Below are 24,065 nucleotides of genomic sequence, written 5' to 3'. Positions count from 1 at the left end.
AAATTTTATGACTATGCATAAGATCTGAATAATTATAAATATGTGGCTGGAAAAAAAAGTGCGCTTAATGGACCAAGACCTGAGTGATTCATTTCAAAATTACATTAAGTTGAAACAAACATGGTCTTAATTATAAAGAGTGTAATAGCATTCATTAAAGTTATAATCAAATAAGCATTGGCCAAGTCAAATTATAATTACACCCAAATTCAAGTCAAAGTTACAATCCAAAAGCATGTCAAATCATATAATTACACCCAAATCTAATTTTCGTATGACTTTTCAAAAACACCCTTAATTTCTCTTACAATTGGACTTACATAACTTTTCCATGCATTATGGCCTTTAAAGTTTCATAATGTTACTAAAAACATTTCCAAAATTTAAAACCAGAATTGTTTGTTAAAAAATATTTCTTGTTTTCAGAAATTTCAGACCTTAACAATTTTCTAAAACAGAATCAACCCCAACGTACTCTAAGAAAAGCAAAAAATATTTGGAAATAAAAAAAAAAGTCCTCAACTACAAACATTTTATTTTTTGTTTCAAATATTGACGTATCTTGGAAACCTCGTGTTATGAGGATCATTCGTTTAGGATATACATACTTTATAGCATCATTCAATTTTGTTAAATTATATGTAATTATTATAAGCAAAGCCGTGTTTATGCGCACTTAGAAAAAGCTTTCGGGTCCACAAAAAAGATTAGCCTAAAGAGTGTTTTGGCTAAACACTCATCTCTAAAAAGTGATTACTATGGACTATTTTATTTGTTTAATATTTGTCTTTTTTGGTTCTTCCTCTTCCAATCACAAGAACCACATGTTGTACTTACATTTCTCTTGTTGGTCATTGCTATTTATTTTATTTGTCTGTGTTATGTGTTACTATGATCTAAATTTATGTAGACATACAAAAATAATTTAGAATGTCGTCACCAAGGAACTTTATATTAACGTAAATTCTTCTCATTTTTATATGTGGACCTCAATTACTTCATTTATCTTGTATCGTCCTTTGTTCTTCTCATCCATGTGAATTAAATGTTGAAAGTGTCAATAGATTGTAAAAGATGGAGTATTTAGTACTACTGAACAGTAATGAGCTGAAAATATAATGAAGTATGATGATAGATTCTTAACCATATAGCTAGTAGCTAGAAATTAAAACTCATGTAGTCATAGTATTGCTTTACTGTGAAATCAAATATGAAATTTTACCACGCCCGGAATAATCTTCAGGTTTCTCCAATATACATAGAGTAGAATCAGGTGACTGACAGGCTTATAAAATAAGGCTGTATGATGGCGGACATAATTTTATCACTCTTTTTGACGTCCCACTACCTTTTGTTTGAAATTTCTCTACATGGTGATATATCGGAAAAATACTATATCAGGCATATAAGTAGTAATAGTAACTCAACCGTTCTACTTTTCTGACGATGATCCTACTATGGATCGTTACTAACCAGTAACGGAGTCATCTAATTCAAAGGTTGTATACCTTTGATGGAAAATTACATTGCTTTTTAGGCAAGTAAATCTTTTTAATTATATATACTATATGTTTGATGATGGATCACTCCCCCACTTCTTGTCTTTTCGACAACCGTGTAGATGCTGCGTCATCATAGTATATACTCTTTGTATATCCTTAATCAATATAATTAGTACAATAAGGCACACATTTTTCTTGACAAAGTGCAATTCTGACAATTAGATGAGTTCTTTTTATAACGTATAAACTACACGTTAATTCACTATCATTTTTGAGAAATTAGTTTCAAAGTAATCTTGTAGTTTGGTTACTGAAAACAAAAATGATTAGAATATGATAAAGACTAGACTCGAATGAGTCACGTGACCTTTTTTGTATCTTTCTCTTATTAGTTTTCACTTTTCCACGAAAGTAATCGATAAAAGTTTTGGAATCTTTACACAAATGGCCGGTGGAAGTCACGATTTACTTTTTAAATTATTCACTAGCTATTTTTAATTTAAACAGTTGAATAACGACTGTTTAGGTTAATTCTTTAAATTTTTGCCTATCATTAAAAATCTACTTTATTTTTTAAGAGAAGATTTGTAGTATCTACTTCAATCACTATATGTGAAATAAGTGCACTAATAAGGAAATTAATTAATAGCTTGCCGTAATTGAAATCAATAACATAAAAGAAGGTCACAAGTAAGAGTTCATTCAAAGACATTCCTTAAAGAAAAATAAAATAAATAAAATAGAAAAATAAAGAAAGACAAAAGACCAGCAAAGACCTCAGACCAATTAAGTTAAAAGATAGTGACAATATACGTCAATAATTGCGTTTACTCCAACAAACCAAAATTCACTATATGAATTATTTCTCTATTTGTCATTTTTTTATAATCACGTAGATGCTGCGTCATCAAGTGTATACTCTCTGTATATACTTAACTTAATCAATATAATTTATTTTTTTAACACCAATAAGGCACGCATTTTTCTTTACAAAATGCAATGATGATTATTTCTGACAATAAGATGATTCTGTAACGTACAGAATACACGTTAATTCACAATCACTTTGAGAAGTTGGTTAGTGAAAACAAAATGTAAAGACTATACTTGAATGAGTCACGTGACCTTTTTTGTATCATTCTCTTATTAATAAAATATTCACTTTTATAGAAAAGTAATCTATAAAAATTTGGGATTTTTACACAAAACCGGCTGAATTTATTATTTATTTTTCTAGCCATTATACATAGGGGCGGAGTCAGAGATTAAGATTTGCGCTAGGCCGAATCAAGTAGTTCTGATTCAAACTTTGTATTTATCTTAAGAAACTCATTTAAAATATAAAAATTATTAATCCCACAATGTGGGGTTTGGGGTGAGTAAAATATACGCAAAACTTACCTCTACTTTAGAATGTAGTGAGAATGTTTCCGAAAATTACAAATCATACACCGTATTAGGTGTGTTAATTTTTATACATAGTAAAAGAATGCTACCGAATATGATCTTACTTATGCAAGATTCAACAATACATGAATAACCTAACTTCTAATCCCCTGTGATTTTATATGCATTGAATAATCATAATTCTCACTATATTGCTTATTAATATAATAATAATAAAATTTTATCTGTAATTAGCTTATAATTAAGTAATCTGATTATAATAGCTATTTATATGTAATTACATTATTAGTCCAAATTTCTCTCTTATATATCTCATACACTCCTCCTTTCATTCTTAACCACAGTCTCTCTCTTTCTCTAGAATCTTCTCTCACTAAACCTCAGCCATGTCTTCCATGGACTCAACCACACCGGAAAACCCTCTCCTACGCCGCCGTAACTCCGTTATCCTCCCTACAAAACTCAACCTACAATCATCACCGTCAACCACCGCCACGTCATCATCGAATTCATCAACGAATTCCGATTATGAGTTGTTTTCGATTAAGCCTGTATCGTATACTTCCTTAAGAGATCTAATGCCGCCGCTGTCAACCGCTAATTCACCTAGACCTAATAATAATGAATCCGCTGGTGGTTCGGAAATCTCGATTAGGAATCGTTTGGTTAAGCAAGCTGCTTGGGCTTATTTACAGCCTATGTCTACTTCGCCGGATTCCGATGGACGGAGTTTGTTCAGCCGGTTGTTTTACCGGTCACCGGTTAATAATCCGGTCGCTAGAGTTATTGAGTTTGTTGATCGGTTCATTTTTGGTCCGTTAACTAGAGCTGTTGATTGGTTGCTTCGTGCGGTTCGGATTCGGAGCTCCAGATAGCGACCCGACCCGACATACAGAATATATATGGTCATAAATGTAAAATGCCTGTTATTTTTCTCATGTTATCACAAAAGCTGGAAAAAAAAAATTAAAAACAAATGGAGCAGGAAAAAAGTTCAATAAAAAAAAAGTTAAAAATTTTGAGTGTTTTTTTTTACTTACAGTGTACAAATTTCTTTTTTTGGCTCCACAAGAGGTGTTGATTGGCTGCTGCGTGCTATTTGGATCCGGAGCTCCAGATGCCGACCCGACCCGACCTGACCCGGTATATAGTGTATATTTCCATTTTGGAAGTGTTAACTTCTAGTTTTTAAAATGTTTAATTAATAGGGTCAGAAATGTACACCTCTCATGCTATTAAAGAAAAGGTGGGGAAAGAAAATATTCAAAACAAGTGGAGAAGGAAAAATGTTCTATAAAATTAAAAAAAAAAAAATCTTATTGCTTTTTCTTTTTTGGGTTATTTACAAATTACAATGTACAAATTTCTTATTTTTTTGCTGACCTTTGACTAGTGGTGTTGATTGGTTACGTAACGTGCGTTTCGGATTAGGAGGTCACCGACTCGAGCAAATATATAGAATTTATTCCGTTTTCGAATTGTCAACTTCTAGTTTTTTAAAATATAAAAGTAGGGTCAGAAATGTACAACGCCTTTCATTTTTTCTCGTGTTACTGTATTAAAGAAAAAAGGTGAAAAAAAAAAGAAATTAAAAACAAATGGTGCAGGAAAAAAGTTCAATAAAAAAAATATTTAAAATAGTTGAGTCTTTTTTCTTCATTTTTGGTTATTTACAAATTATAATGTAAAACTCTCGCAAAGGTGGCTGAGTTGGTTCAGTCAGTGATTTTCAATAAGGGAGAAGATCAATTCGCGTCACTAACAATCTTCTCAAGTCTGACCTCGTCGCACCGGATTTGCTACTGTGGTTTACATCTTTTGTATGCTATTACATTAGGAGCAGGGTTTAGAGTGTACCCAAGAAGTTGAGGTGAATTCAGCATTTTAAAAGGATGGGTTCACCATTTTATAGTGACATCAAATTAGCGAGCAAAACGTTTAAAGGCTGCTTAGAATTTAAAATGCATTTAGTGAGTTCGATCTCGCAACCTTAAGGGATTAAATCCAACACTAATCAGTGCTCCATTCGATCTTGTTTGACCATATGTTCCTTTAGTTAATATTAGTTATATCTTAAGAATTATATACATAATATATCGAGTTTAATCGGGTGATCATGGGTTTACTTGACTCATTTTTTCTATATAAATTCGCCCCTGCGGCAAGAAGTAGCGGCCGTGAGTTCCCAAATTTTTTACTACACTGACTTGACGGATTTCCTTAGATGGAGCACCTATAGGGTCATAAATGTACAACGCCTTCATTTTTCTCATGTTATATTAAAGGAAAACTGAAAAAAAAATGAAACAATTCAAAAACATATGGAGCAGGAAAAAAGTTCAATAAATAAACATTTTAAAAAAATCTGAGTGTTTGTCTTCCATTTTGGTTATTTACAAATTACAATGTACAAATTTCTTATACTATTTCTAGTAAATCAATTTGTTACTATTTCTAGTACTAGTAAACTATTGATTGACTAACTGATGCCTTAGTTGGAGTGCCTACATTTGGACCGGGCAGCATCTGAACCGGGTTCAAGAATCAAGATAGTCCGGGTCTAGGTAAAGATCCTCCGGGTGCACGTGAACCGTTTCCGGTTTAGAAGGATTAAAGATGGACCCGTGGGCAAAGTAAGACCGTGGCGATTGTGGTGGCTGCCCTCTGTTTGACCGCGGTGATGGTGGTGGCTGCCGTCTATCGGATGGCTCCTTTTTCCTCCTGAATAACCCGAAGGAGGACGACGATGATGGTGGTGCTGGTGGGGCCGAAGGAGGTGGCGGTCTGCGGGAATGGTCAGTACCATTTCTTTGCTGCAAGAATTGATCAAAAATTTAAAACATTACGAATTTACATATAAGTGAAAATATAATAAATAAGCAAATACGTGTTTAAATGGATGTACTAAAAGTGAGAATAAACAAACATCTTATTTATTAAAATGATTGGAATGTCTTTGAAAATAACTATAAAAAATATAGATTTGAAAATACTTTTCATATCAAATAGCAATGACAAAAACAGCAAAAAGATAATTACAAATTATATTTTAGGAAGAGTATTATTAGAGATTACGAAGATATATTAGGGGTAAATATAAGCTCTAGAATAGTAAGTTAGGAGTGGACTAACTTATAACTCTTGATTGGTTCTGACTTATGAGCAGTTTTGGTTCTTACTAAATAACACATAAATAAACTAAAAAGTTTTATAAGTTAGTTTGACTAACTTATAATCTTATTTAACCGTCACCATAAATCATAATCACATAAATATTACTCTCTATGTTTCAATTTAGGTGTTTTAGTTTGACTGAACACACAGTTTTAAAAAGTAAAAAGATTTGCATATTGTAGCTTAAAATTAAGATGTTTGTGATGTACCAAAATGTCTTTTGAATCTTACGATGTTAAATAAGTCACGTGAGATGTTAAACTTAAAAAGTCACTAAATATAAAAAGTGACATTTTTTAAAAAAAAACTAAAAAGAAAAATAAAGATGTATAAATTAAAACATAGGGAGTATGATATATTTGACAATTCACTACAAATATGCCAATCAAATTGAAATAGAGGAAGTAACGAGGAAATAACAAAATTGATGATAGTGATAGTGCGAAATAAAGTGGTTATTAAAGGAACGGTGAGGAATGATTGGTCATTATTTGTTGGTATTCATAGAATTGTATGATTGTTTGGTTGAGAATAAAGAATTATATGAACAACCTATAAAACTTGAAACGTGTAAGATTGTCTCATTATTAACAAGTTTATTTTTCTTTCATTTAATCCCTAAGGATGGTTCCTTTATAATTTAATATGAAGATTCGTTCTTGGATAAGCTATAAAATCTTGAACTATAGTCTTTGTATTTTACAATCAGCCTTTAAGTTTGTTGTCCCATTTTATGTTTCGTTTTATTTCACATTTTTAAATTAATATGCCAATCCGTGATGTACACATTTGAACAGAACTTGTCACATTTAAAGTCGCATTCGATCACCTCACCCATGTGAAGATCATGAATTGCAACTTTAGAAGCGAGCGGTGTCAAATGGGCAAGTTAAATTAAGTTTGGGCGGGTCTAAAGTGGATTAGATAATAAATGGACTAACTATTAGCTCGATTAAACATTACTCCCTCCGGATAAAAAAGAATGTCCACTAAGCTATTTGCACACCCCTTAAGAAAATACTAACTAAAATACTAACTTCTAGATAAAAATATGTAATTTGACTAAACTACCCCTAATTAAATAGGCATTGGGATTTGATCACATAACACTTAATAGGAGTAAATCTGAAAAAACAAGGTTAATTCTTTCTTGATTTGATAAGTGGACACTCTTTTTGACCCAAAAAGAAAAGGCTAAGGGGGCACTTTTTTTTAATCTGGTGGGAGTATTTGCACTAGAAAAGACCGGGTGAAGATGAGTTAAACCTTGGATTATTGTCCAAACTCATCCAACTTTATCAAGTTGTAAATTTTTTTTCAATTTGTTTGCTTATAATTAGTTTGTTTCTTTTGTTATTATTAACACATCAAATTAAATAGAATAACAATTTTAATAAAGTTTCAAATGGATCAATCCGGAATAAGTATTTAGCCCAAATAAGTCCGGCTTTTAGATGAAGTGAATTGGACGAATCAAGATTGAGTTAATAAATGGATGGGTTAAACTTAGGTAGGTCACGCAGGTCAGGTCTTTATGCATTTTTTAATAAAATTTCAAATGGTTCAATCTGGAATAAGTGTGGGGTTTATTTATGGAAAATGAAATTTCGGGATTGGGCACCAGTATGAACATTAGGAATATGGATCTCAAGGACTAGTATAAAAGTCTCATTTTTTCTATCACATAATAATGCCAAATTTGGTTATACCAATGAAGATGGTTTTTAGAATTCAAACGTCATAATAATTTCCAGACCTCACATTGTGGGATTCATTGGGTATGTTGTTGTAAACGTCATAATAATAGGAAGATCAAATTTAGTGGGCAACGAATCTAGCTTATACCTGTGTGATAAGCAGAATATATCTTGTCTCAAGAAGCAAACTCGAAATGAGGGAAATCAAAAAGTATGGACCTAAGCTATAGTCCACTTTGAAATGAAAATTCGAAAGGAAGTTGGACCGGTCCAATATGATTTCAAGGCCCAACAAGGAGACCTCTTGGAGTTCAATACGGAATCATTTTTTTGCGCGGATTGTCCTTCTTTTGGGCTGGTCTTTAATTTTTGGCCCTCAAATTGGAGGTCTTTAATTTTTGTCCTTCGCTAATACTCCGAGGTTCTGGGTTCGAACCCCAGCTCAGTTAAAAAAAAAATTAAAAAAAAAAAAGGAATTTCGCAAGGCAGAGATTCCTTGAGATTTTTTTTTTTACTAAACGGAGGTTCGAACCCGAAACTAAGGGGTTCTAACGAAGGGCAAAAATTAAATACCACCCCAAAATAAGAGCAATCCTGCGAATTGGCCATGCAGAATTCGTAGGCGAAATAGGCCTACGCGATCATATTTCGGTCCTATCTTTTAAAGTAGCCACTCTCCTAGAGTTTTCCTTATGTATATTGAAAATTCCGAGATAGTGACTATTTTTCAAATATAGGGACAGGAAACTGGCTACTTCTTAATGTTTCCCTAATTCATCCCGACCTACCTTCTTACCCTTCGATCAATTTGTTTTCATTTTTCTATTGGTTCAATTCTCACTCTGGGGATCGAATCCTTACATAAAACACTTATTGATACGCAGTGTTTATACCAAGCCAAGTATGTCGACCTTAAGAAATATAAATTGAGGTGACAATAAATATAAATGAGTACACACATATTGGTTTAAACACTAGCTGCAGGTATGGAATTCGAGACCAATTAAGAGTGGAAGGTTATCTAGAGTGGAAGGTTCTCTATCCATCTCACTGTATCCCTTGATGGTCGGTTACGTGTACTTTCTTAATCCTTTATTTTCTCGAAATCTAGATTTTGGGTTAATTAAAACAGTCAAGGAAGAACTCTAGAAAAACTTTCAAATAGACTAATCTACATGCAAAACATTCACCAAATCAAGAAAATATGATGACCAAGAATTTAAATAGTTAAATGGAGGGAGATAATGTATGAGAAAAGTACCTCAGAACTGAGCTGTGAACTTCTTCTAGATGGTGCAGCTACATAATCAAGCAGTTGAAAGAATTTTGCCTGTCCCAATTCAGTGCAATTTTGCCAGTAATAAATGGCCAAGTCAAATGCCCTTGCTCTGAACTCTAGAAAACCTCTGTCAATATCTGGTTCATGCTTTGATACATATGGTTTCAGTAATGTATCATATATGTATCCTGTTCCCTTTGTTTTTGGATACCATAAGTATATTATAAGTGCCAATTTTGCCTCATTGTACATTGGTAGCCTGAAATAACAGCATAAATAGAAGGTCAAATGCAAAATGCAGATCACAAGGTTTACAGTCTAGTGATACCGGTGAGAGTCTTTTGGGCATATGAGTTTAATTTAAAAAAAAAAAAAAAAACACAAATCGTAGTTTGTTGCTATGATGCTCGAACTCTTCATAAATGTCGACCGGTGTGTAACGGACCTTCCAAAAGTACTGCATTTTTGAAGGACCTAACACGGGTGCGGAAGTCATCTTTGAAGAGTCTAACATTAATTTCATGTATGAGATGGAAGGCCAAGAAGATTATGCAAATTGCAGTCCATAAATGTGTGCAGTCTAATGGTACCGGTGAGAGTTTTCTGGCCAACAAGTGTGAGTTCGATTATAATTTTTCTTAATAGAATGCAAATCATTGTTTCATGCTATGTTGGTTGTTCGGATTCTTCAAAAATGTCGTCGGGTATTGTATTTTTAGAGGATCCGATTCAAATGCGGCTACATTTTAGAGTCTTCAGCAACATAGATTTCATATATCACATGGAAGGCCTAGAAGTTTATTGAGTTCATACCATGTCATGCATACATCACCAATGCTCTCAAATATTCTTAACAAAGCAACAATGATCCTGAACAAGGAAAAAAAAAACAATTAGGAACTAATCAAGATTTAAGTGGATATCATCATCAAGTCCCAACTAAGACAAAAGATATACTATTAGATGACCAAAAAGATCAAGAAACAGTTCACCTACAACCTTATTCAAATTTTTTCAAGATTGGATTTTAAGGTACAAGTAAAAAAGCACCAGCTCAAGCAACGAATAAAGTTCCAATAGACCACCAAAGTATGTATCATTTACTTTCTAGAATCTCATAGTGCTTTGTCTACATGTCATTTTTCATATGGGAAGTTGTAAATTGCTAACAACTCTGTGTCAATTATGGACTAAAGAACAGACTTTTGGTTATCATTGGTTGACCTAAAGTTTATCAAAGGAAAACCCCTTAATAATCATTTGATTAAAAGTTATAATAATTTGACAATTTTTTATTAATCTAATAAAGCTTGAACATGCCAAAAAACTACTCAAAACCAATTATTTCTACAATACCCTTTTTGCCACCTTTGCTTTTTTGATGGTTCAACCCCTCACACCCACTCCACCCCACCCCATCCCATCCTCACTTGACAACCCCTCCTCTCCAAGATAAACTAAAAATAATATTTCACCTGTTACACTTTATTTGACACTATTTTTTTTTTTTTATTAGCAGTCATTTGGACATAAATTTACTAGTTGAAATTTGAAAAAAGAGTTTTTGAAGTTGAAGTTGAGACATGGTATTTGAAAGTTGAGGTTGTGTTTGAACATGCATTTATTTTTTTCGGGAGAAACAAATATGTCCAAATATGCCCTTACAGAAAAAGAAAATAGCGCGTTTCGATATTTCCTTAATGAGAAGGTTTAATAACAACACAACTTTTATGACATGTTTAAAATCGACCAAAAATTTCAAATGTTTTCGTTTCTTAATAAATTTGTATCAAATTAAAAACAAAGTGAAAAGTAGGATATAAGAGTAAAGAGTAAAAGAATAAAGCTATTACCAATATTGGCACCAAAATCTGAGTTCTTCAATACTAACTTTGTTCTTCTCAATAGTCTTATAACATTCAAAAGCAGGATATGCATATCCAAGAACCAATCTGCAAATAAATTTTACAAAGCAAAGTTCAATAAATACACGAAAACCCCACATACAAACAATAACAAACCAAAAGCAATAAAGCCAAAAAAATCCAAAAGACAGAAAAACAGAAGGAATCATCAAAGCAAAATAGTAGAAACAAAAAGACAAAAAAACAGATCACTTACACTAAACTGCTTGTGAGGAGTTCTCCCAACATTTTTCTTCACAATTCCTAAATAAAGAACAACACAAACACTCAAACCATTAGCAAAAAATTTGAAAAATATCCATAAAAATTGAATCTTCATGTAAAAAAAAAAATTTTAAAAATATCTTTGGTTCTTCAAAATGCCTAAAAAACAGCACAGATATTCAACCATTACCAAAATATCCCATAAAAATTGAATCTTGATCAAACTGTTATTAAAAAAAAAAACTAATTTGTTGAACTTGAAATGGGAGAAACCCAAAAGCTAAATTATCAAAAATAAACTTGGGTTCTTCAAAATGCCTTAAAAAAAACACAAACAATCACCAATTAGCAAGCATTTGAAAAAATATCCATAAAAATTGAATCTTCATCAAACTGCAAAAAAAAAAAAAAAAAAAAAAAAAACTTACTTGTTGAACTCTAAATGGAAGAAAACCCAGAAGCTAAATTACCAATAAGAGAACTTGGGATCTTCAAAATGCCTAAAAACAACAAAACAATCATCCCATTAACAAAAATTATAAGAAATATCCATAAAAATTGAATCTTGATCAAACTGAAAAAAAAAAAAAAAAAAAACTTACTTGCTGAACTTGTAAATGAGAGAAACTTGGGAACTTCAAAATACCTGAAAAAACAAGAAAACAATCAACCCATTAGTAAAAATTTGAAAAAATATAACATAAAAATTGAATCTTGAACAAACTGTAATAAGAAAAGAAAAAAAAAACTAACTTGGAATCCTCTATGAGAGAAATGATTCAAAGGGGTTTAACAATTTGAAGGTATTTCAAGAACTACAGTGAAATTTTTGAATAACAATGAGCAAACAAAAAAAAAAAAACTCTATTTAGTTACTTTTGTGTAAAGAAAGAATCTTAAATAGATATAACACAAACACTCAACCCATTAGAAAAAAAAACTGAAAAATACCAATAAAAATTGAATCTTTAACAAACATTTAAAAAGAGAAACTTACTTACCAAGATAAACTTGTGATCTTCTATCTATGAGAGAAATGATTCAAAGGGGTTTAAAGAACTATAATGAATTTTTTGAATAAAAATGAGAAAGAAGAAAAAATGAATATAGTTGCTTTTGTGTAAAGAAAGGATCTCAAATTATGGACAAAAAAAAAAGTATATAACTGTAAGGGGTAGTTTGGTTTAAGGTATAAGCTGGGTTATCCCAGCACTAATTTTTATACCATGTTTGGTATAAGGTATAAATTAGTGCTGGGATAAATTTATACCTTGTACCAAACATGGTATAAAAATTAGTGCTGGGATAACCCAGCTTATACCTTCTTAACCCACTTATACTGGGATTATTTTATACCATCTTTTAGATGGTATAAAATAATCCCAATAGATGGGATAAATTAGTCCCGGGATTATAATCCCGGGACTAATGAGTCCTTAAACCAAACGACCCCTAAGGAGAAAACGTGAAATGAGAGAACAAGTTAGTAGTATGATTATTATAGGAACGTGCAAGGTTATATATATATATATATATATATATATATATATATATATATATAGTGTATGTATGTATGTATATATCTTGTGGGGTGCGTGGGGTAGGGGGTGGGGGTCGGGGTGGCGTGGGGTTTAGACCGGGTAAAACTTTAGAAGAGAAAGGCATTTGACGATTTCTTGAGAGGGACGCCTTGTTATTTTATTCTTTATGTTGTTCCTGATTCAGTTTTTCTTTGGCGCGTCGTTTGATTCGCGGATTAAATTATTTCGAAATATAATTTTAAGATTATAATGTTTGGACTAACTTATTTCATTGGGGATGTAGGATTAAAATAACACCTAATTTGATAATTTTAGATAAATTCGAGATTAAATTTGCGCTTCGTTTGATTGAAGTTATAAATTTATTCTAGGTAATCCTTTTGTTTAAAACTATCTGTCGCTCTGTTGTTTTACACGTCTCTTAAGAAATATTAATTAGGAAGAGTATTTGATTAACTTTATCCTTATTTATGTCTAGGTTATACTCTATCTCTATTAAATGTTTTTTCTATTTATGTGTCTATCTTCATTAACGATAAAATTCTACTAACAGTAAAATGGAGGAAAAAATAATTAATCGTGTCTTAAATTTCTAAAATGAAAAATAATTTGAGAAAATTATTTTTAGTAATCACGATAGATAATTTGAGATGAAGGGAGTATAAATTTATAACTTTAAACAAAACAAACTACTATAAAATTTAGTTGGAGGGTATACAAAACGATGCCTTATTTGACAGGAAATTCAGTGAAAGTGGAGATATTGGGATTCTTTATTTCAAACGGCGGGTTTAGCGGTTGATAGTCTTCGTGGAGTCATGGGAGCATTTTGATATTATTATTATTAATTATATATAAGAGAAAAGGTCAAAATAATACCGCTAATATTTTGTACGTAATTTGTTTTATAGTTATCTTTTATTTATCTGTCGGTTCATAAATGTTTTTACCGCTATTTTTTGTTTCAAGTATAACCCTCCAACTAACGATTTTTTACCGGGAAAAATGAGTTTAATTTGGTTCATATGGTGAAAGTCATGTGAGATTATATTTTGACCTTTTCTTTTAGTTATTCAAAGTTATATTTGAACATTTCAATTGTTTGGAATATAAATAATTTATTAGTTTATGGACAAATTTGGATCTTGTGTTTGTTTACGAGGCTCTGTCATGACAAATATCAAAGTCAAGGTAGATAAATGACATATTTGAGATGAAAGATAACAAAGGACATAGTTGAGATGAAAGATAACGATAGAACTAACATGAATGGATAGGCAAACGGAAGACAAAAATAAGATAATTCATGAATACTTCAAGGTAAGGTATATTTGAACCTTTTCAATTTCTAGATATATTATGTATAGTCTTTTCTTTACTTGAGATTGGTATAATATAACACAAGCCATAGGTAAATAAAAGGAATGAAATCTTTGTGGGGTTATTTCTTCTGTTCAAATTTTAATCGGTCATGGAAGAATTTTTGAGGTGAGAAAAATTAACTTACGCTCGATGTTTCTATTAAATCAGTGAAAAATTTTATGTTTCTTTTTTTGTAAACTTTATTACTAGAACCCATGGTTCATTAATATACATACATACATACATATATATATATATCTCCTCACTCCAATTCAACACTTAATTATAATATATTAATTGACGTGCAACAAATGAGTGTCTATGAATTTTCTAGGTTGAGGTTTATTGAAAAATAAAGTTGAAGAAAAAAATCGTAGAAATTGGGAAATAAGGCATAGAGATAAATTTCATAGAAGATAATCAATGGGGAATGAAGGATTTAGTTGAAAATCTTGGCTTATGTATATTCTGGACTCTATGTTTGTCTCAATTGGCTGCAGGTAGGTACCTTTGTTTAACTTCAATGGGTTTTATTAGTATTACTTTTTCTCTAGAACAATGGTTTTTATAATTATTAAATAAGTACTTTCATCTTCTTTGGTCAGATTGACCGTAATTCAAATTCGACATTTGTTTATTGATATTTCATTGATCCACAAGTAAATAAGCCTATGGTTGGACTAGTCATGAGCCATTGGAAGCTTCATTTGACGTAATTATAAACAATTTTAAGTTTTATATATCGATGACAAAGGCGGATTGAAAGCTTTGAGTTTATAGGTTTAATGTTTTTTTAAAAAAATAAAAAATTATTGGGTTCTGGATAAATTCATTTGTACATATTAAGTAAATGAGGTTTTGATCGAAGTTACTGCATTTTGCTGAACTCGTAGCTAGAACTTTAGTTCCGCTCCTAACCAACGATATAAAAAATATTTACACAATCAGGTTACAAAAGAATCTTTATGATAAACATTGATCACCTGGTAAAAATAATAACTAATTTATTATTACAAATTAAAAATTAACTAAATAATGTAAAAAAAAATTACAATTATCATTATGTACTATGGAGTATAAGTTAAATCCAATTATAAATAATGCACAAGTTTTCTCATAACGCTGGTTTATGTTCTAGACTCGAAGTTTGTCTCAAGTGACTGCAAGAAAATACCCAAATATATTTTCTTGCTGCAAAATTTGTTTAGTGTGAATGACTTTGACAACTACTTTCATAACCTTTATTCTGGCCTTTTTATTTTGATTCTCATTGACCCTAGAAGTAAATTAATTAGTCTATGATTTGGACTAATTATGAGCAATTGGAAGCTTCGTGTGACATTATTTGATCCAACCTTGTAGTTTACACCACCCTTTTAAACAATTTCAGTTCCTCAACTTCCTCTTTGACCCTTACCCCACCTGCCAAAAAAATAACAATTAATATTACTACTAGTTTACGACTACCCCTTAAAAAATATATATAGAAGAATAAATAACAAAATGATAGTATTAAATTGAAATTCAATCTCCGCATTTTCAGGTTAATCTCATGGAACTCAAACAAACACTAATATTCCAGCGTTTTTTTTTTTTCTACTGCTACTCCAACGTTGAATAATGTGTGTTTGTAAAGATATCACGTAAAGGCAAAATCAAATAAACAATTATTTACCACCCAAGATTGTAGTGGATGGATACAATCAGTCTAACTTTAATTAGAGATATCGAATTTCAGTTCTGACAATGTAGAAAACTCCTGATGATAGGGAGTGTTTTCCCTTTTAATGAGCCCTAAGAGGCGTGAATCCGCTAACGATACACCGAGTGACAAAAAAATTATTTTGATTTTGATGTTTAACATAAGAAATACTTTGCCACTAAATAAAAGTATGTTTAATTAAATCAAGACGGATTAAAAGAAATGTCAATATTTTTTAAAATAGTTGCAATAAAGACAAATTGGATTCTCTAGTTCATATTTAGGACAAGAGGCCATTATTATTCAATAATTTCATCCTGTTTGGTCTTTCTTTACTCCATATTAGAACCAATACAAGATGAGTTGCTTCTTCATATCAACTTGGTAAGCTTTGTCCATATTATAACAATGAGTACTATATAATGAAGTTAGGTTTAAAAATTGAAACTTTGATCCATCCACTTCCTATTAAATACCTTCTTTAAGATTCTTTTATTTTCCCTTCCAAATGATGAAAGACAAATATGCTCTATTTTTAAGATAAGGTTAAGAATTACTATACTTTTTATCCTACTAAACAATTTTTCTGTTATTCCAAAGCTCTCTTTCGATACGTAAAGTAGTTAGTTTTTCAATAATTGGAACTTTAATTTGATCCATCCACTTCCTATATATTGAATATACATTCTTTAAATTTTCTTTTTATTATCCCTTCCAAATTAAAGACAAACATGCTATGTTTATGAGATAAGAGGCAAAGAACTAGTGTACTTTTTATCCAATTCTAATTTTTTAATTGATCTCATCAGTGGGTATCATGATCTCGACTGTGAGATAAGTAGTGGTTGCTTTTCGACATGCATGGATATCTACAAAAAAAAAAATTTAGAAGAAATGACGATGCAAATACCAAAAATAAGGAAATTCAAATATTTATCAAATTGGAGTTCTTTAAATTCAACTACTAAAAAATATTTGTAGAGTAATCTGAATGTCTCACCTAGTGACTCCCCACCAAATATCAAGGTACGAAGATATTTGAGACATGAAAAAGTATATTAATATTATTCGCACCACACAATAAACATGTACTAAAACACTAATATGAAGACACACTTAGTTGTAGCTTAGCTACTTCATAACGAATTCCCTGCAAGAACCTAAAGTTGTTAAATTGATTGCAATTGATTTTACAGAAGAAGAAAAGTACAGGGGCTTAATATTTTTAGCCATCCCGCTAAAAGAAATGCACCCACCTAACTGTAATAGTTTGTTGCCTACCAATATATAATTTGTGTATAGTACTAATTATACACTACATATATATTGACTAAAATTAGTAAAACAATAAATAGATAATGACTATTTTTTATTGTGGAGTTTATGGGATTGTTTTGTAGTGTAAAACTCCCCAAAAGGAATCACAAACACATTTTTGGGGTCATTTGTAGAAGGAAGGGAAGAAAGTTAGAAATACTTGCAAGACTTCAATTATATAACTTGGTTTTGGTGGAGGGGGGGGGGGGGGGGGGGGGGGAGTTGTTTACCCGACTTACTAACTAGTAGGCCAACTTAAGAGGAGCTTTGTTATTTTAATTAATTAAAAATTCATTAAATTCAATATATATAACTTAAATCCTTGCAAAATTCTTTCAATTATCCTTTTCCTTTCTAAGCAATTGATGAGTCACTTATTGTCCAACTTGTGCAAGCATGGCTATTGTTTAAACTCTCAAAGAAAAGATGATTATTTATTTTATTTTCGTCATCACATCGCTTTAAGCCTTTATACACAAGCTAGTGTGTTGATTGCTTTGCATATACGTAAACGGTTGATAGTTGACACTATAAGACTCTTAATTTGAATATTCTGATAATATTTATCTATATAAGTTGTAGATTAATTGCACACATACACTTTTATTTGCCAATTGGATTAATTTCACTTAAAGCTTTCAAAGGTATATCAAAACAAATGCAATTACCATGCATTTTATAAGGGATTAATATTTAGACTTTGGTCACCATCTCCTCATTTAATTCTCTACAAGAAAATACAGAAATTAACTATGAAATTCATCGATATATAACTCATAGTCCTTAGATAAGACTAGTAACAATTTTTTACTGTTTAACGACAAAAATTGTTCACTAATTCCTTTTTTTATTTTTTATATAGTAAAGTTCACATGTAGATATTTTCATGAATTTAGAAAAGACATGCTTCATGTCATCACTTAATTTTTAAGATGATATATTTTTTTTTTTGGTAATCAATGTGAATTTATTACCATAGACAAACAAAGATAATACACTTAAGGAGCACCTAGTATCACAGCCAACTGCATGAAGCTGTTGTGATTTCCTAGGCCTCAAGGACATCAAAACAACTAATTACATAATCTTTGAAGTAAACTAGCACATCTAACAGCTCTTTTTGTACCCAAAATCCCCTCAACTCTGTGTCGAATCTCCTTTTGTATCTGCTCAACAATGAAACTTGTAGTTATACTTACATTTCTGAACTGCTTCCTGTTCCTAGCTTGCCATATATGATATATCATGGCTCCCCATATACCTGTGATCAGCTCTTTCTTTAGTTGGCTCCATGATCTCCTCTTGATCCATTTTATTGTTTGTTTTACTCCATTCCGCTGCATTTGTACTCCCGACCATGCTACTAACTTGTTCCTGACTTCCATTGTCCATGAACACTCAGCAAACAAGTGTTGTTGAGTTTCCAGTATTCCTTCTTCACACAACCAGCATGTTTCATCATCAACTGGTATATGCAATCTGAGTAATCTCTCCTTCGTTAGTAGCCTTTCTTGGTTTGCAAGCCATACAATAAATCTCTGCTTAGGTAACATTACTTTAGTCCATACCAAATCAACTTCCTGCATTGAAAATTAAAGTAGTAAAGTTAATTAGTTATGTTAGGTGCGCCCTAATTGAACCAATCTATGTTGGGATATTTGCTTGTTTATATTTAGAGAAGGTTTTACTTTAGTCTACTATATCCGTAGTTAATTTCTTTCATGCATAAACAAAAAAAAAAAAAAAAAAAATGGAGCGGGAGTCAAATAGTACAATGGAAAAAATAAATGATCCGGCAACCTTGAATTTCCTTAATAAATACTGTCTTCTTATAACCTCATTGCTTAGGCTCTTTACATAGTCCATACATCGTCATTCTTTGGTCACATTGATCACAATTAAATACAACATCATATTTTTTTATATTTCATTGACCCCAGAATTAAGTAAACTAGTCTATAGTTTAGACTAATTATGAGCCATTAGAAACTTCGTCATAATTTATAAATAATGTACAAGTGTAATCTCATGTCATTTCTGAGGGTCGATCCTTTTTATGCAAATCAAAAGAAAGAAAAACATTAGTATCAAATGATAATAAACTACTTTAATTATTCCTCTTTAAAGTTTAAACTTAATCCTTGTTTATATATATGCTTCAGTAGACTTTTAACAAAATGTGGACACTACTATCCTAAAGCTGAATATCTGCAAAGTAGGACCACTTAATTAAAGGCCAAAATCAAATAAAAATGGTCTTGATTTTGTTGTTTAAAATATAAGAGCTCTTCCATTTAACAAAAGCATATTGGTTTGAAACTTTAAATTAAGATGGGTTAAAATAAAATGTATGTTCACAAAGGATTAATGATACAGACAAACTTGGATTCTTTAGTTCGTCTTTAGGAGGCCACTATTATAATTCATACTAAAACAATTATATGTCTATGTGTATGTAGATATTATAGGGTCTGGCTAATATACAAATTAAAGGACCTTGCTTAAATTTAATCTGGTGACAACAAATGATATATAATTGTAGTTGCGGATTCAAGATTTGAATTTTATGGATTCTACTTTACAGGACAATAACCTCAAATATTAGTAACTGAGATCTGAATTTAATTTTTGTTCATATTTCGTGAAATTTTTAACATGTGTATATTCAGGGTTTGAGCCAAAATTGCTGAGTTCTACCGAACCCGATAGTTAAAGTCTGCCCCGACCTTGATGATAATTAAGGACATTTTGGAAAAAAAAACAATCATACAATTCTAAGCTATTACATTTATAGCAAGACAAACTTGTATATTAGTTACATTATTTATTTTCCCTTCTAAAGACAAACTTCCTTTGTTCTTAAGACTGCAGAGGCTAGAACTTGTGTACTTTTTATCTTTTCCTTTTTCTAAAATATTATCATGACTAGGTATCATGATATTCTTCCCTTTGAGATATATATGTAGTGGTAGCTTTTTCGATAGGCATGGAGATCTCCATGAGTGCTAGAAGAAATGACAATGAAACCTATAGATTGGGATGTCACCAGTTCAAAAGCCAGCATTTGTTAGGGCGTGGTAACAAATTATGAATGAAAATTAAATAAGTATTATTGGGTTTTAAATAATGTAATAGATGCATATATTATATTAGAATAATTTAGTATTTAAATATTATATAAATGAAATTACGTTCAAAATTTTCTGAAATAATATTTACAAAAAGTTATAGTAACAGCTAATTTTTTCCATGCAAAAGGAAATAAATGATAAATGATCTATATCTTATAATTATTTATAACACGTATTATGAATAGAAAATCTTATTATAAACATTTTATAAATTACATATATTATAATACTTAATATTACTATCACCAACCACCATTATCACTCACCGCCATCCTCTACCTTAATTATCACTATTATCTACCAGAGTTATCAGTCATCAATATTATCGTCACAAGTTACCACCAACATTATTAAGTACTATTGTCAGCCACCAATATTACATTACTACTACCTATAATCACCTCCATTAGCCACCATCACCCCAAATCATGCACATTTCAAATAATTAATAAGTGCATGTTTTTAAACAAAGTTGGAGATGCTTGCAAGACTTTAATCATATAAAGAGTTCTCTGTTATATGGATTGCCCTTTCCCTTTTTAAACAATGTAATGACTTATAATGAATCACTTTATAGTCTAACTAGTGCAACGCATGACTATTGTTTCTCCAAAAAAAAAAAAGTGGTTCTTTTAGTTTCCATTTTTGTCACATTGCTTAATGTATACACAAGCTAGCCTTTTGTTTGCTTGGAGTACGTAATTGGTCTTCGACTTTTGTATATTCTGATAATATTTAATGTCTAACCTATTGATTGCATATATGCTTGCAAATGGGTTCTAATTTATCCATAGACCGGTTACCATGGTTAAACTCCTTTGTATAATTAAACAGATCTGATCCATTAAATCATGACACATGTTAAAATTGTAAAGGTTTACTTGAGGAAATGGAAAGATCTTGTACTAGAGGGGAAGTTAAATTTATAACTTTAATTTCAATAAGTGTTTGCTTCATTTATTGACAGTGGTTGACTATAAGATGTCAAAAGAATTATAAATCTAATTAAGTTGAACTAAAATCTTGAAAACTATCTTACATCAGTAGCAACCAAAAATACATTAATTGAGGAATTAGCTGGTATAGTCATAGAATAAAGGTCAAGTTAAACACTTAAACTAGTGTAGATATATCCATGAAACAAGAAATTAGATATAGGCTTTTATCATTGCTTAGTTCACTATTTCATTTTGTTTAAGATGATTAGTAGCATTAATTAAAAATTGAAGTAGCAAAGTTAGTTATGTATATTCAAAGTTGTAAACTCTAAGCAATTAAAAAAGAGAAAAAGACTTAGTCACGCGAGGTATTTGTATCGATTCAATGAAGACGTGATATTTTGTTTTACGTACACTTTTCATACCTTAATTACAATTAACAAATATGTATTCTCACCTCATTTATCATTTGATTATGATATTTTATTATGGTTTGATATAAATACAAAATATTTGTAGAATGTTTATGAAAACACGTCCCATAAAACATGATGATGCTTTTACCTTTCATTCGAAAATAAATTGACCTTGAAATTTTTGGTAATGACTAATATCTATCTCATTTTTCACCATCGTTTTAAGTCACGAGGTCCTCTATTTTCATAATTCATCTAAGGGATCGTGTTGACACACAAGAAGATCTTACAGTACTTCTTTGCATTTAATTTATATAAAAAAAAATGATAGAATCTCCCTTATATGAGATTTAGCTCCTTTTTAATACATGTCATAATCTGTTCAAATTAGGGCAATTCGCAGTAATACCCTTATTTTGGGGTGGTCTTTAATTTCTGCTCATCAAAATGAAAGTATTTAACTTTTGCCCTTCGCCTAAAACCTTAGGATTTCGAGTTCGAATCCTTGCTCAGGCGAAAATTAAAAAAAAATTGCTAGGAAGAGGTTGCCTACAAACTCTACCAAACTCTACCCCATCATGCATAGTTTGCCTGCAAAACTCTACCTTAAGGCAGAGTTTGTAGGCAAATTATGCCTGATGGGCAAACTCTGCCTTGAGGTAGAGTTTTAATTTGCAGGCAAACTATGCCTTAGCAAACTCTACCTTAAGGTAGAGTTTTAGGCAAAATGCTGCCTTAAGGCAGTATTTTACCTTCAGGTGAGGCAGAGTTTCGCAGGCAAAATTCTGTCTTAAGGCAGAATTCAAGGTCTATTTGGCGATTTTTTTTTAAAATTTTGATTGATCAGGGGTTCAAATCTGAAACCTAAAAGTTTTAGGCGAAGGGTAAACATTTAAGACCAACAAATTGAGGTGCAAAAATTAAAGACCAATGCATTTGAAGGACACTCCGCACAAATTAAAAAAAAGGTCAAATTATGTTAACTGGCAAACTTATCAATAGTCAACATATGTTATTCAATGTCCAAGTTTTTAACGGACGTAACTATTTAAATAGGTAGTGATCATTTTAAAAAGATAAATAGATGATCAAATAATCACGACAAAAAAGGAAACAAAGAGGAAGCACAAAAGATTATTGGGTCAAAATGGAATAATCTTCATTAGTATTTCTTTTGTTAATGGCCGTAATTATCCAAGCACTTTCTTGGCCGTAAACTAATTCAAATAACTAAATTATCCTCTCTTTATCCTTCCACTTTTCTCTTGAAATTAAATATTGAAATTATTTTCCCATAAGATTATCGCCCGTGTTTTATTAGGCTTATTCATTTGGACCTAGTTATTATATGACAGGTCTGTTTGGATTGACTAAGGTAGCTCAGGCCCGATCAAGAATACTTCAACCACAACGTGCTTCTTTTGCTTCAATGATAACGTGAATTTTCATTACGTAGCCGATTTTACATATGTTTTTTATTTTTATTTGAAGAGAATACACCACATCGATGACGGACGTGAACCCTGGGGACTTGGGCAATCCTTCTTCCTTTGAGCTAGCTGTTGGAGTGTGAGTTAGACCCAATCAGAGGCGAATCATCCTTCTTCCTTTGAGCTAGCTGTTGGAGTGTGAGTTAGGCCCAATCAGAGGCGAATCTAGGATTTTATGAGGATGAGTTCATCATTGCTTTAAGATAAGATATAAAATTTTATAGTGACATCGACTTCTCGTTGTAGATAGTTTTTTTTTTTTTGGCTTTTTTTGGGACTTAGTATAATTAGAAATAAAGGAAAGAAAAGTCATCTGATGCAATATAAAATAAAAATACGTTTTTTACTTGGTTAATAATATAAAAAGGAAGGTCAAAAGGCAGCTTTAGAAAATAATAGCAAAAACATGCAAGAGCTAGGGATTGAACTCGTGACCTTGAGGATGTAAACATAGCCTCTACCCAATGCTCCACTCAACCCATTTTGACCATGTGTCTCTTTAGTTAACATTAGATATATTTTCAGAATTATAGACATAATATATCGAGTTTAGCCGAGTGATCATGTGTTCACGTGACCCAAAATTTATGCATAAATTCGCCCCTCGGCCCAATGCCTAATTTGACATAGTATCAGAGTCAAGCTCAGACCCGATCTGATGTGGGCCCCCAAAAAAAAGCGGAAAAATTGACCTGTCTCGGACTGATGGAGGATGAAAATGTTCTCAGTTCATGAATGTGCACGCTCCAGACCAGACAATAAAGTAGAGTTTTGCCTTCTACGCGATTTCTTTTTTTGTTCTTTTACTGAGCCGAAATTCAAACCCCAAACATCATAGTATTAGATGAAGGACAAAAATTAAAGACCACCAATTTGAGGGACAAAATTAAAGACCAGTACATTTGAAGGGCAATCCGCACAAGAACAAGATTTTCAGATGGCTATTTGTGCATTCATGAAATAGCACGAACTTCCCTTCA

At 31.4% G+C, this 24,065-nt stretch overlaps 2 protein-coding genes across 7 annotated transcripts; one reads left to right on the top strand and one right to left on the bottom strand.

The window, feature by feature from the left end:
- The first annotated feature begins 3,225 nt into the window (after positions 1–3,225).
- Positions 3,226–4,238, top strand: LOC132625896 (uncharacterized). Its single transcript, XM_060340519.1, has one exon. It carries the CDS (start codon positions 3,296–3,298, stop codon positions 3,782–3,784), a length of 489 nt encoding a protein of 162 aa, XP_060196502.1. The 5' UTR covers positions 3,226–3,295; the 3' UTR covers positions 3,785–4,238.
- A 995-nt stretch (positions 4,239–5,233) lies between these two features.
- LOC132625895 (putative HVA22-like protein g) lies at positions 5,234–12,419 on the bottom strand. 6 transcript variants are annotated; one of them, XM_060340517.1, is made up of 10 exons: positions 12,190–12,419; positions 11,942–12,003; positions 11,791–11,834; positions 11,617–11,688; positions 11,437–11,506; positions 11,181–11,227; positions 10,913–11,011; positions 9,873–9,929; positions 9,042–9,318; positions 5,234–5,722 (listed from the first exon to the last, which is right to left on the bottom strand). In XM_060340517.1, the coding sequence occupies exons 6-10, from the start codon at positions 11,210–11,212 to the stop codon at positions 5,447–5,449; spliced, it is 741 nt and encodes a 246-aa protein (XP_060196500.1). In that variant the 5' UTR covers positions 11,213–11,227; positions 11,437–11,506; positions 11,617–11,688; positions 11,791–11,834; positions 11,942–12,003; positions 12,190–12,419; the 3' UTR covers positions 5,234–5,446. The 6 variants fall into 6 exon arrangements, with proteins under 6 accessions (XP_060196500.1, XP_060196497.1, XP_060196501.1 ...); XM_060340514.1 differs by lacking the exon at positions 11,942–12,003; XM_060340518.1 differs by lacking the exon at positions 11,437–11,506 and having other exon boundaries at positions 11,659–11,688; positions 12,190–12,418.
- Positions 12,420–24,065: the final 11,646 nt, after the last annotated feature.

Source organism: Lycium barbarum, chromosome 2 (assembly GCF_019175385.1).
Source record: "Lycium barbarum isolate Lr01 chromosome 2, ASM1917538v2, whole genome shotgun sequence".
Classification (NCBI taxonomy): domain Eukaryota; kingdom Viridiplantae; phylum Streptophyta; class Magnoliopsida; order Solanales; family Solanaceae; genus Lycium; species Lycium barbarum.
This window is presented reverse-complemented; position numbering and strand designations above follow the sequence as displayed.

Excerpts from the sequence above, each read along its gene's own strand:
- LOC132625895 (XM_060340517.1), bottom strand. The coding sequence starts at position 11,212 with ATGTTGGGAGAACTCCTCACAAGCAGTTTAGT. Across the intron at positions 9,930-10,912 it reads AGATTTTGGTGCCAATATTG|GATCATTGTTGCTTTGTTAA; the intron begins GTAATAGCTTTA and ends TTCCTTGTTCAG. Across the intron at positions 5,723-9,041 it reads GTTCACAGCTCAGTTCTGAG|CAAAGAAATGGTACTGACCA; the intron begins GTACTTTTCTCA and ends CAATTCTTGCAG.
- LOC132625896 (XM_060340519.1), top strand. The coding sequence starts at position 3,296 with ATGTCTTCCATGGACTCAACCACACCGGAAAACCCTCTCCTACGCCGC.